The sequence below is a fragment of the Orcinus orca genome, chromosome 8 (genome assembly GCF_937001465.1).
Source record: "Orcinus orca chromosome 8, mOrcOrc1.1, whole genome shotgun sequence".
NCBI lineage: Eukaryota > Metazoa > Chordata > Mammalia > Artiodactyla > Delphinidae > Orcinus > Orcinus orca.
The window spans coordinates 54479222-54492087 of NC_064566.1; the positions used below are offsets into that span (position 1 = coordinate 54479222).

A 12866-nucleotide genomic window follows, 5' to 3' on the forward strand; every position below is an offset into this window, starting at 1 on the left:
TCTCACTCTGATCAGTATTCCCTGGGCCTTCAGTGTCCTAGCCTTCACAGTGAGTGATAGTTGACCTTCGCCTCCCCAGGAGACCCTCTAAGACCCCTAGGTAGGTATAATCCAGGTTTCTATCAGGTACTGCTTTGTGCTGGGTCCCAGTGCACGTGAGACCTTGTGTGCACCCTCCAAGAGTGGAGCCTCCATTTCCTCCAGCCCTGTGGAGCTCCTGCCCTCAAGCCCTGCTGGCCTTTGGGGCTAAATGCTCTGGGGGTTCTTCTGCCCAATGCCAGACTCTCACACTGTCTTGGAGGGCTATTTTATGTGGGAATGTCCATGTGTAGCCTGCGTGGGTTTAATATTTTTTGGTGCGAGGGTTGTTTTTAGTATAGATATCTGCCATTTCTTTCCTCAGTGTATTCTGGACATTAGCCTCTTTATAGGAGGTATGACTGATGTTGTGGTGAACATAGCCTGTACTGGATGTTGAGCAGAGCATCCCCTTTGCTCTGTGGTTGTCACTGCCCTATCAGAGATGGGCTTTACTCCCTAGTTGTTGGAGTAGAGGCCCCCAGATCTTCTTCTTAGCTGTGGTTCTGATCTGCACTGTGAGGTAGGCAGGATTGGAGCACTCCCACTGGGAAGGAAGCCACTGAGTATTCCTCCTCTGGAGCTGTTCATCTGTGGGGATGCTCTGTTGTGTCACCTTTCACCTGTTGTGTGAGCTCTCAGATTACACCATCATTGGCACTCCTCTCAGCCCCACCTTAAATGTGGGTATGCCAGCAATCGGCCCTGGTGTCTCTCATATGTTGTTTTCACCAGGCCACCAGCATAGATCTACTGAAGTCAGGTCCTAGGATTGCAGTAATCATGGATCTGGACCCACTGTGGATGCTATGGGGGCAGCTCCAACTCTAGGCCAGCCCAACCCTCATGTGTATGTGCCCACAAAGTCTACAGCTGCTAAAGCTAGACCTGCCTTGGCTGCAGGAGCACTTATTGTCCATTCAGATGTTCTGTAGGTGCTAACTTTACAAGGCCAGTCACGGGGGTGTCAATTCATGGTTTGTGCAGCTGTGAAGAGAGATTTCAGCTTTTCTTCCTTAGTTGCATGTCCCCTGGGGCTCAGCTGTCGTTTCAGCCCCACCTCTGTGTGTGAGCCACCCACAGGGGTCTGCTCCCGAGGCTGCCCTGGAGCACATGAGTCTGCCCTGGTGGCGATGGGCACGTGGGGGAGCCAGCAGTCACAGGCACAGGAGAGCTGGCCCCAGCGGGGGCCCTTCTTAGTTCCCCGGGGAGGCAGGGGCTGGCACATGGGAGAGAGTCTGCAATGGCAGCTTTGCCCCTTACGCATCACTTAACTATGGCTCTTTGCTTCTGTGGCAGTCCAAGTTTCCTCCACAAGCATTCCCGGTTGTGGATTTCCTCACTTCCACCCCCTCAGGCTGTCTCCTCACAGCCAACAGAAGTCCTCTCCTGGGTCTGCTCTCCAAACCCCATGTTCCAGCACTCAGCCTCTGTGCACACCAGTGGACACCTGTCTCAGGCTGGGGCGCACAGGGCTGTGGCACAGACCATCTGTGTAGGTTTCACTCTGTCCTGCTCATCTGTTGGCACTCTCTTCCAATAGCCCATGAATTCCCTTGTGTCCCAATTCATGCCCCTGTCTATGAGGGGGCTTCCCCGGATGTGGGACCCTCTCCTCTCCTTTAGCTCCCCACGACCCAGGGGTGCCGTTCCCATCCCGCTTCCTCTCCTTTTCTTTTTCCCTTTTTCTTTCTTTCATCCTACCTGGTTACACAGGGATCTTTCTTGTCCTTTTAGGTATCCAGGGTCCTCTGCTAGTGTTCAGCTGGTGCTCTGTAAGAATTGTTCCATTTGTAGATGTATTCTTGATGCGTTTGTGGGGAGAGATGAATTCCACGTCCTCCTACTCCTCTGCCATCTTGCTGACCCCTTTGGATTTTATATTACTATCTATCAATGGGTTAATCAATCAATTAACCTTAATTATTTCTTCTTCTAAATGAGTATCAGTTGATTTAATCTCGCCCAAAAGAATGGGTCTCTTTTGGTTGGTCAATGCAATACAGAAACTCTGCAGGTAAGAAGTATCCAAGTTATTCCACTATATCTGGGGTGGTGTCATAATAGTAGTGTCCACCTTTTCCATGATGACTGAAACACCGAGTGTGCTCCAACCTCAAATCAAACCCTGGGTCTCTGAAGACAAAAACCAGCAGACAGACCAAAGGAGCCTTCATCTCATAAAAATGCAACAATTTATTCACGTCTTCATCAGAGTTCAATGGGCAGGAAGACAATTCTGTGGGCATAATGTGAGTCTTCACTTTTCTCTTCTGAATCACGAAAGTACCTCCCATCCCCACAGGCTTATCTCCATAATCTTTTTCAAGAGTCTGTCTCATACAAGTCACAAAGTTAAGTTTTCCAATTCTTCTTTTGGCTTTCATCTCAATGACCTTTCCAGGTTGACCCCCACTGGCAAAAATTAGCCAGTAATGCACACCCCAAATCATGATATTCTCACTGTATTTCTCTAGTAGGCACCCTCCATCTTTAGGGTTAACACGAGCAAATTAACTTCAATACACAGAAGGTTTGTGTTCACTTTCTGTTTGAACAACTGACATAAACTCAGAATTGAATCCAAGAGTCTGAAATGGGTCTACTCCTGCTCTAAGAATAAAAGCTCTGGGAAGTTGGATTTCTTTTGCAATCTTATTTAGGTTATAAACTTGTTTTTTGATTTACAAGAGGCAATAAGTAAGGCATACCTCCTACTTCTGCAATTCTAGTTTTCCCACAGATGCCTTTTACAGGAAAGGTAAATGGTCCTTAGTCAAATCAGGGCACTCAACTACAGAGACCTGGACATCAGCAAAGTTATCCTTTAGCACCTTCTGCAGAACTCCAACAAGCTCCTCTAGACTTGACAGATGAAAAGAATATTCAGCACAAGCCATCTTCCTTAGGTGTGAATGAAACAAGAGGGAAGGGGGCAGGGCACAACCTGGAATGGTGGTTTTTATTCTTCAATTTGTTAATGTGGTGTATCACACTGATTGATTTGCAGATATTGAAAAATCCTTGCATCCCTGGGATCAATCCCACTTGATCGTGGTGTATGATCCTTGTAATGTTGGATTTGGATTGCTAGTATTTTGTTGAGGATTTTTGCATCTGTGTTCATCAGTGATATTGGACTTTTTGTGTGGTATTTTTTGAATAGTTTCAGAAAGATAGGTGTTAACTCTTCTCTAAATGTTTGATAGAATTCACTGTGAAGCTATCAGGTCCTGGACTTTTGTTTGTTGGGAGTTGTTAAATCACAGTTTCAATTTCAGTACTTGTGATTGGTCTGTTCATATTTTCTGTTTCTTCCTGGTTCAGTTTTGGGAGACTGTACTTTTCTAAGAATTTGTCCATTTCTTCTAGGTTGTCCATTTTATCAGCATATAGTTGCTTGTAGTCGTCTCTTATGATCCTTTGTATTTCTGTGGTATTGCTGTAACTTCTTTTTCATTTCTAATTTTATTGAGACCTCTCCCTCTTTTCCTTGATGAGTCTGGCTGATGGTTTATCAATTTTTTATCTTCTCAAAGAACCATCTTTTTGTTTCATCGATCTTTTCTGTTATTTTTTTCATCTCCATTTCGTTTATTTCTGCTCTGATCTTTATGATTTCTTTCCTTCTACTAACTTTGGGTTTTGTTTGTTCTTCTTTCTCTAGTTGCTTTAGGTGTAGTTTAGGTTGTTTATTTGAGATTTTTCTTGTTTCCTGAGGTAAGATTGTGTTGCTTTAAACTTCTCTCTTAGAAAAGTTTTTGCTGCATCCCATAGGTTTTGGATCATCATGTTTTCATTTTCATTTGTCTCTAGGAATTTTTTTATTTCTTCAGTGATCCATTGGTTATTTAGTAGCATATTGTTTAGCCTCCACGTGTTTGTGTTTTTTACAGTTTTTTTCCTTGTAATTGATTTCTAATCTCATAGCACTCTGGTCAGAAAAGATGCTTGATATGATTTCAGTTTTCTTAAATTTATCAAGGCTTTATGGCGCAGCATGTGATCTATCCTGGAGAATGTTCCATGGGCACTTGAGATGAATATGTATTCTGCTGCTTTTGGTTGGAATGCTATATAAATATCAATTAAGTCCACCTGGTCTGATGTATCATTTAAGGCCTGTGTTTCCTTATTGATTTTCTGTCTGGATGATCTGTCCATTGATATAAGTGGGGTGTTAAAGTCCCGCACTATTATTGTGTTACTGTTGGTTCCTCCTTTTATGGCTGTTAGCATTTGCCTTATATATTGAGGTGCTCCTATGTTAGGTGCATATATATTTACAATTGTTTTATCTTCTTCTTGGATTGCTCCCTTGATCATTATGTAGTGTCCACCTTTGTCTCTTGTAACTGCCTTTATTTTACAGTCTATTTTGTCTGATATGGATATTGCTACTCCACCTTTCTTTCGATTTCCATTTGCATGGAATATCTTTTTCCATCCCCTCACTTTCAGTCTATATGTGTCCCTAGATCTGAAGGGGGTCTCTTGTTGACAGCATATATATGGGTCTTGTTTTTGTATCCATTCAGCTAGTGTATGTCTTTTGGTTCATTTGCATTTAAGGTAATTTGATTCATTTGCATTTAAGGTAATTACTGATATGTATGTTCTTATTGACGTTTTGTTAATTGTTTTGGGATTGTTTTGTAGTTCTCTCTTCTTCCCTTCCTCTCTGTTTCTCTTTTGATTTGATGACTAGTGTTGTGTTTGGATTCTTTTTTGTGGGTATCTCTATTGTAGAGTTTTGGTTTGTGGTTACCATGAGGTTTTGATATAGCTGTCTATATATATACAAGATTGTTTTAAGTTGTTGGTCTCTTAATTTCAAATGTGTTTCCAACATCCTGCATTTGTACCCTCTTCTCACCATTGCTGATTTTGTTAACATATTTGTGTGTGGATGGTTTCCCACCTTTACTGTATGTTTGCCTTTATCAGTGAGCTCTCCCATTTGTAATTTTCTTACTTCTAGTTGTGGGCTTTTCTTCTCTACCTAGAGAAGTTCCTTTAGCATTTGTTGTAAAGCTGGTTTGGTGGTGCTGAATTCTCTTAGCTTTTGCTTGTCTGTAAAGCTTTTGATTTCTCCATCAAATCTGAATGAGAGCCTTGCTGCGTAGAGTATTCTTGGTTGTAGTTTTTTCCCTTTCATCATTTTAAATATATCGTGCCACTTCCTTCTGGTCTGCTGATGACTCAGCTGATAACGTTATGGGGATTCCCTTGTATGTTATTTGTTGCTTTTCCCTTGCTGCTTTTAACATTTTCTTTTTGTCTTCAATTTTTGTCAGTTTGATTAATATGTATGTCAGCGTGTTCCCCCTTGGGTTTATCCTGTATGGGATTCTCTGCACTTCTTGGATTGGGTGACTGGTTCCTTTCCCATGTTAGAGAAGTTTTCGGCTATTATCTCTTCAAATATTTTCTCAGGTCCTTTCTCTCTCTCTTCTCCTTCTGGGACCCCTGTAATGTGATTGTTGGTGCATTTAACATTGTCCCAGAGGTCTCTTAAACTGTTCTCATTTCTTTTTCTTTTCTTTTTTTAAATAAATTAATTTTATTTATTTATTTTTGGCTGTGTTGGGTCTTCGTTGCTGTGCGCAGGCTTTTCTCTGGTTGAGGTGAGCAGGGGCTACTCTTCGTTGTGGCGCTCAGGCTTCTCATTGTGGTGGTTTTTCTTGTGGAGCATGGGCTCTAGGCACACAGGCTTCAGTAGTTGTGGCACATGGGCTTAGTTGCTCCGTGGCATGTGGCATCTTCCTGGACCAGGGCTCAAACCTGTGTCCACTGCATTGGCAGGTGGATTTTTTTTTTTTTTTGCGGTACGCAGGCCTCTCACTGTTGTGGCCTCTCCTGTTGCGGAGCACAGGCTCCGGACGCGCAGGCTCAGCAACCATGGCTCACGGGCCTAGCCACTCCACGGCATGTGGGATCTTCCTGGACTGGGGCACAAACCCGTGTCCCATGCATCGGCAGGCGGACTCTCAACCACTCTGCCACCAGGGGAGCCCAGGCAGGTGGATTCTTAACCACTGTGCCACCAGGGAAGCCCTGTCCTCATTTCTTTTCTCTTTATTCTGTTCTGTGGCAGTGATTTCCACCACTCTGTCTTCCAGCTCACTTACCCTTTCTTCTGCCTCATTTATTCTGCTATTGATTCCTTGTAGAGTATTTTTCATTTAAGTTTTTGTATTGTTCACCTCTGTTTTTGTTCTTTAGTTCTTCTAGGTCTTTGTTAAACATTTCTTTTACCTTCTCAATCTTTGCCTCCATTCTTTTTCTGACATCTTGGATCATCTTTACCATCATTACTCTGAATTCTTTTTCAGGTAGATTGCCTATCTCCACTTCACTTAGTTGTTCTTCTGGGGTTTTATCTTGTTCCTCCATCTAGAACATATTCCTCTGCTGTCTCATTTTGTCTAACTTTCTGTGTTTATGGTCCCACAGCCTGCAGAATTTTAGTTCCTCTTGCTCTGGCATCTGCCACCTGATGCATGAGGCTGGTCTAAGAGGCTTCCTGGTGGGAGGGACTGGTTCCTGCCCACTGGTAGGTGGAGCTGGGTGTTGTCCCTCTGGTGATCAGGGCCATGTCCAGGGGTGTGTTTACAGGCAGCTGTGGGCTCAGGAAGACTTTAAGCATCCTGTCTGCTGATGATTGGGGCTGTGTTCCTGGCCTTCTGGTTGTTCAGCCTGAGATGTCCCAGCATTAGAGCCTTCGAGCTGTTGGGTGGGCCAGGTCTTAGTGTCAAAATGGCAGCCTCCAGGACAGCTCATGCCAATGAGTACCCTGTACCTCCACCAGAAGTGTCTTTGTTTCCACAGTGAGCCACAACCACCCCGTCTCCCCAGGAGACCCTCTAAGACCTGCAGGTAGGTCTGGCCCAGGCTCCTGTGGAGTCACTACTTTGCCCTGGGTCCCAGTGCATGTGAAATCTTGTGTGTGCCCTCCAAGACTGCAGTCTCTCTCTCCCCCAGTCCTGTGGGGTTCCTGTGATCAAGCCCAGCTGGCCTTCAAAGCCAAATGCTCCAGGGCCCCCTCTTCCCTTTGCCAGACCCCCAGACTGGGGAGCCTGACATGGGGCTCAGAACTCTCACTCCTTTGAGAGAACTTCTGTGATACGATTATTTTCCAGTTTGTGGGTTGCCCACCTGGCTGGCATGGGGTTTGATTGTATTGAGAATGCACCCCTCCTACTGTCTTGTTGTGGCTTCTTCTCTGTCTTTGGAAGTAGAATATCTTTTTTGTTAGGTTCCAGTGCTTTTTTGTCGATGGTTGTTCAGCAGTTAGTTATGATTTTGGTGTTTTTGTGAGAGGAAGTGAGCTCAGGTCCTTCCACTCCACCATCTTGTCTGTGCATCTTGCTGTATTGTTAGTTAGTCTAGAAACTCTGCTCTAAAGGAGTAAGAGATCCACTCGTTTAGACCACAGTTTACAAACGTGTATCCTTTTATCTCCTGAGGACAGGATTGATGTGGTTGCTTTGTTTTTGATGGTGATGATGGTTTTCATGACACTTAATGGTTCTGTTGGTTATTATGATGCAGGAATAAGGATGGAGATGATGGAAATGAGGGATGATGGTGGAGGTAGTGATGGTGTAGGTGGTGGTGAAGGTAGTGATGATGATGATGGTGCTGCTGATGGTGGTGTTGGTGTTGGTAATGGTGGTGATGGTAATAGTGGTGGTTTTGGTGTTGGCGAGCTGATATTCAAGCAGAATGTATTAGTACAGCCATATCAGTTGCTAAAATTCCAAAATACTTTGAACTAGTTGGAAAATATCTACTGCCTTCAAGGTGCACAAGACCCTTTCCCTATTGCCCCTGCTGCCATAGCCCTGGGGAGCCCCAGGCAGGCATCACTGGGGCTGCCATGCACCAGCCTCAGACAGAAAAGGGGCAAATGCTCAGTGCCCATCTGGCTCTCTGCAACCTCTGCATTATGGCTCACTGGTTGTTCAATGCCTTGACTGTCCCCAGGGGGTGTAGTGATGGTGATGGAGGTAGTGATGCACCCTGTTCCTCTGATAGTCTCCAGCGGTACCCACGTCCCCCATTCTCCAGGGCAGGCCTTTCTCATCAGGCTGAGAAGGTAGTGGCTGACCCATTACCAATGGGCTGGCTGGTCCCCCTGGGTCAGCTCATGTGCCCCTGGGCAGAGTCCAGCTCTGTGCTGGTGCTGAGGAAACCCAGGAGCAGGTGAGTGTGGTCCTGCCCTTGGGGTGCTCATGGCTCCACCAAGCAGACAGGAGGTCCTGGTGAGTCAGGGAGAGCACAGGGTCCCAATGGCAAGGGTCTGAAAGCTACAGGATGCAGGGCCTGGGGGCTCTGGTGGCCCGGAATGGCTTCCCAGAGCGTGTGTGAATGAGACCTCCCCACACCTAGGAGGATGACTTGGCCGAGCTGGCCTCCCAGCAGTACTTTGTGGACTACGGCTCTGAGATGATCCTGGAGCGCCTCCTGAACCTCGTGCCCACCTACATCCCTGACCGCGAGATCACGCCCCTGAGGACGCTGGAGAAGTGGGCCCAGCTGGCCATTGCTGCCCACAAGAAGGTCAGAGGCTGGGGTTTTGAAGGAGGGGCTTTCTGATGACCTGGCTGAAGGGTAAGGACCTGAGAAATCAAAGAGGTCACAGCTCTTACCTGACCTCTGTCTGTCCATGGGGCTGGGAGGACAGGATGGCACCCTTGACCTCCTGGCTCCCAGCAGCCTTTCTCCACCATGGATATCAGTTCACTTGTGTTTTCTGCCCTCTACTCTGCACTGGGCGCCAGGGACACAGAGATGGATCAAATCTAGCCCCATGGCCTCATGAGGGAAACCATGGGTCCATGGGCACTGGGGGTCCCAGCTCCTGGCCTCCCACCAACGCTTATTAGTGCTACAGCTCAGGAGAGTTGGTGCATGCTGGAGGAGCTTCTAGGAAGTGTACCTCCTTTCCCCTAAAACAGCTCTGGCCCAACTTCCTGCCTGGGGAATTTGAGGTACTGGCCCCCTCTACCTCTTGTTTAAGGCCCCAGGCCCATAACCAGCCCTGAGTAGCTCCCTTCTAAGCTAAGAGACCCGCCCCAAGTAGAGCAGGGGTGCCCTGGTGGAGGTGGGGGACCCTGGCTGCTGGAGGGGACCCATGGGCCTCCCCATCTCCAGGCCCTGGTTGTATAAGAGCAGAATACTCTTTGTACACAGTTGTCAAGGGCTCCAAGATCAGTGTGTCTCAACCCCTACGCCACGTGGCCTCTTCCCTAACCCAGGAGCCCCATGTGTCTCCCCCTGAGCTCTTTGCCTTCCCTTGAGCTGCCCACAAGTCTCCACCTGTACCCGAATGCTCCCTGCACCCCCTGTGCTTCTAGGCCTGGCTCACCCCCAAGGACCTCCCTGTCCTCAGCCCCCTCCAGAAGAGATGCATGTACTCCCTCCCCCACTCTTTCTGTCCTTGGCCACCTCCTCTCCCTCACCCCTCACACTTGGTTAGCTGCTGAAGCCCGTGCATTCCACCTGCCAACAGCTCCAGCCTCCGTCCCCACCTCCACTCCTCTGCCTTCCCTGGGTCCTCGGTGTGCGCAGCCAATGTGCATGTGGCACCTGGCATGTTCTGGGTTGGGTGCCATCACTCATGAATTCCCTTTGTTTTGGGTGCTTGCCATGTGCTGGGCACTGCACCAGGCCCTGGAGACACAGCTGCGAGTACAACAGATGTGCCCTCTGCCCTCTCAGAGCCCATGACCGAGCTCGTGTGTCTCCCCGCTGGACTGTAGTGCCCTGGCCTGTGCGTTCCAGAGCCCTGGCCCTGGCCTCTTGTAGAGTGGACAGGTCCGAATTAGCATGATTATTAGGGTCAGAGGAGTAAAAACATTTTATTTTGAAATAATTTCAAACTTACGAAAAAGTTGCAAGTTAAAAAGCTAGGCCTGCTGTGTACAGTATACACTTCACCTAGACTCACCAGATGTTAACATTGTCCCACATTTGCTTTTATTTTCTCTGCACACATACATGTTATTATTTTTTCTGAGCCATCTGAGATTAGGTTGGAGATGCTGAGCCCCTTATCCCTGAATACTCACAGCTCTTGGGATGGCATTGCTTCTGGGCCCTCTTCGTGCATGGAAATGTGACAGCACAGGGGCTGGCACACACACGTCTTCATCTGTGTTTGTGTTCATAGATGATAAAAACCATGAGTTCATTCTGATCCCTCCAATTCTACTCCAATACCACCAAGTTCTTATTAAAGCTCGGCAGAATATTTTTAGATAATAAAACATGCGTGCATTAATTTCTTGCCAGGAGCACTGCATTATTCCCCCAGCTGCTTGCCCACTCCAGGCTCCAACCCTTCTCTACCCTGCAATCTTCCTAACTCCCAAGTTTACCTGTCAGTTTCCACTAAGAGACCAGCCTCACAGTGGTGGCCTCGCCCATGGTTCTCTGTGACCTGGCTCCCACTCACTGGTTTCCCACTCCCTCTTCTTGGTCAGGCCTGGCACCCCCCCGGCCCCATCCTTAGCCACTCATGTTCCTGTTCCCCAAACTCCTTCCCTGATCCCTGCCCTTGTGCCTTGCACATGCGCCGGCTGGGATTGTGGGCTTTCTTGTCACTCTGCTGAATCGGGAGCTCCTGGAGGGGGGACCCATGTTCCTCTAGCAAGTGCTCACTGCGGTTGATGGAATCGGAGGAAGATGGAGTGACGGGGAGGCTGTGGGCTGGGGGGGTGGGGTGAGGCCATGGTGTACACGAGGACACGGTGGCCTGGGGCCCACTTCTGACTTGCAGACAGGGACGTTTGATTTCCAGGCGGAGCTTGTGCCAAGTCTCTTGTCCCCTGTCCCTGTCTGTGCCCCTCCAGGGGATTTATGCCCAGAGGAGAACTGATGCCCAGAAGGTCAAAGAGGATGTGGTCAACTATGCCCGCTTCAAGTGGCCCTTGCTCTTCTCCAGGTTTTACGAAGCCTACAAGTTCTCAGGTACCCCTCAGCCCACCTGCCTCCCGTCCCTCCCTCGATGGCTCTGGTCCGTGGCAGAGGGAGGGGACTGGCCTGAGCCAGACTCCCCAGTCAGCCAGCCTCCTGCCCGCAGGGCTGCCTGGCCTCCAAGTCAGTGTGCTGAGTGGGTCCTGCCTCCCTGCAGCCCAGTAGGGCTCCGTGGCACATAGTAGGTACTCAGCAACACACTGGGTCAAACAGTTGACTGAGTATTGTGATCATTAAAGCACCTACTGTGTACAGAAGAGGGTGGCCCAGAGCACAGGCTGGGCCGAACCCGTGAAGCTGAGGGTGGATGCAGCCGACAGACCTGTACCGGCCACTTGCTTAGCCAACCTCGGGCCACTGGTACCAGGCACCTGCTCCATGCCAGGCCCTGTGCTGGAGGTGGCTTCACAGAACCACCAAATAGCAGGTTCGAGGGAACGTTGGGGCTCAGTTTGTCTGACTCCTCCCCGTATCCCACCATACTGCAGGGCAGGGACTTGTCCCAAGCTGCACTGACCAGTGGCAGGAAGGCGGCTCCAACCCAGGTCCTTAATCCAACACTCTCTTCCCACTGCACCTGGGGTTTTGGCTCGTAGGGAGGTTGTGTTCTCCGAGCCTCAGTTTCCCCATCTGTAAAATGGACATCAACATACCCCACCCTGGCCACCTCCCTGGTGGTTATGAGGATCGAGAAGGGCTGGGTCCGGCAGCGGGCAGGTGCCCTCTCAGTGCCTCTGTCTCTGCCCCAGGCCCCAGCCTCCCCAAGAACGACGTCATCGTGGCCGTCAACTGGACGGGCGTCTACTTCGTGGACGAGCAGGAGCAGGTGCTCCTGGAGCTGTCCTTCCCCGAGATCATGGCCGTGTCCAGCAGTAGGTTAGTCCAGCCCCCACTCCCCGCGTTAGTGCAGGGTGGGGACTTGTCCAAAGCCGCATGAAGACCAGTGGCAGGGATGGGACTCAAACCCAGGGTCTTGATTCAGCACTTTCTGAAGTGAGGAGGGGCAGATGGAGACACAGGCGGACACACAGGGAAGGAGAGAGCTCCCGGGGCTTTTCTGCGGGTCATGGGGGCCTTTGAAGGAAACCTAACAGAGGACATCACCAAGGTGCAGAGACACGCAGTGGCCTGTCCTGGTCGCATGTGACCGAGCAGTATGTGCTGCACCCTGCAGACCCCTCAGGCACCTTCCTCCCTATAGGGTGTGGGGGGGGCGGGTATTTACAGCACATTCGTGGCTGTTCTGAGATGGGCACGGGTGGTTAGAACAGTCAGGGACAGTTGAGCGTGTACAAAAAGCTGGCCTGAGATTCAGGGCTCCGTGTGGGACTCACCTCCATGCCCTCATCTCTAAAATGGAGGTCTTAACTTTCCATCAGTACAGTGGTGAGGAATACATGCAATAATTGATAGGAGAGCTCTTTGTAAACTGAGAAGTGCAGTGCACATGGGAGCAACGTTGGGAGTGGGTCCTGGAATGGACTGGCATTCCCAGCAGTGCCTCCTCCCCGCCTCTGGGGCTTGTAGGAGTGTCTCTGGGCTGTGTCCGATGTGGGCAGGGATTGGGTCATGTCCAGCTCTGACCAGGCACATGGGATGCAGTGGTGACAAGATAGTCCTTGTCCTCTTGCAGCTTCACTTGAGAGGGGAGATGGGCATCGAATAAGCCATTGTAAAGTACGGGCCAGTGTGCTGAGGGCTATGGGAAGGCAGGGAGGGCTTCCTGGAGGCGGTGGTTTCTAGGCTGAGCCCTAAAGGGTGAGTGGGAATTAGACAACAAAGGGGAAGTGAGCTCCCCCTGCAGG

The 12866-nt window shown here is 49.1% G+C and overlaps 1 protein-coding gene and 1 pseudogene across 1 annotated transcript in view; one reads left to right on the top strand and one right to left on the bottom strand.

Annotated features, from left to right (window-relative positions):
• MYO7A (myosin VIIA) overlaps positions 1 to 12866 on the top strand; it is a 101178-nt gene that overhangs the window by 73982 nt on the left and 14330 nt on the right. The window contains exons 31-33 of the mRNA XM_012536694.3: positions 8473 to 8643; positions 10938 to 11055; positions 11811 to 11937. Of these exons, the coding sequence (XP_012392148.1) occupies positions 8473 to 8643; positions 10938 to 11055; positions 11811 to 11937 (416 nt within the window). The remainder of the gene's footprint in view (positions 1 to 8472; positions 8644 to 10937; positions 11056 to 11810; positions 11938 to 12866) is intronic.
• On the bottom strand, positions 2034 to 2978 carry LOC101287834 (ester hydrolase C11orf54 homolog; annotated as a pseudogene).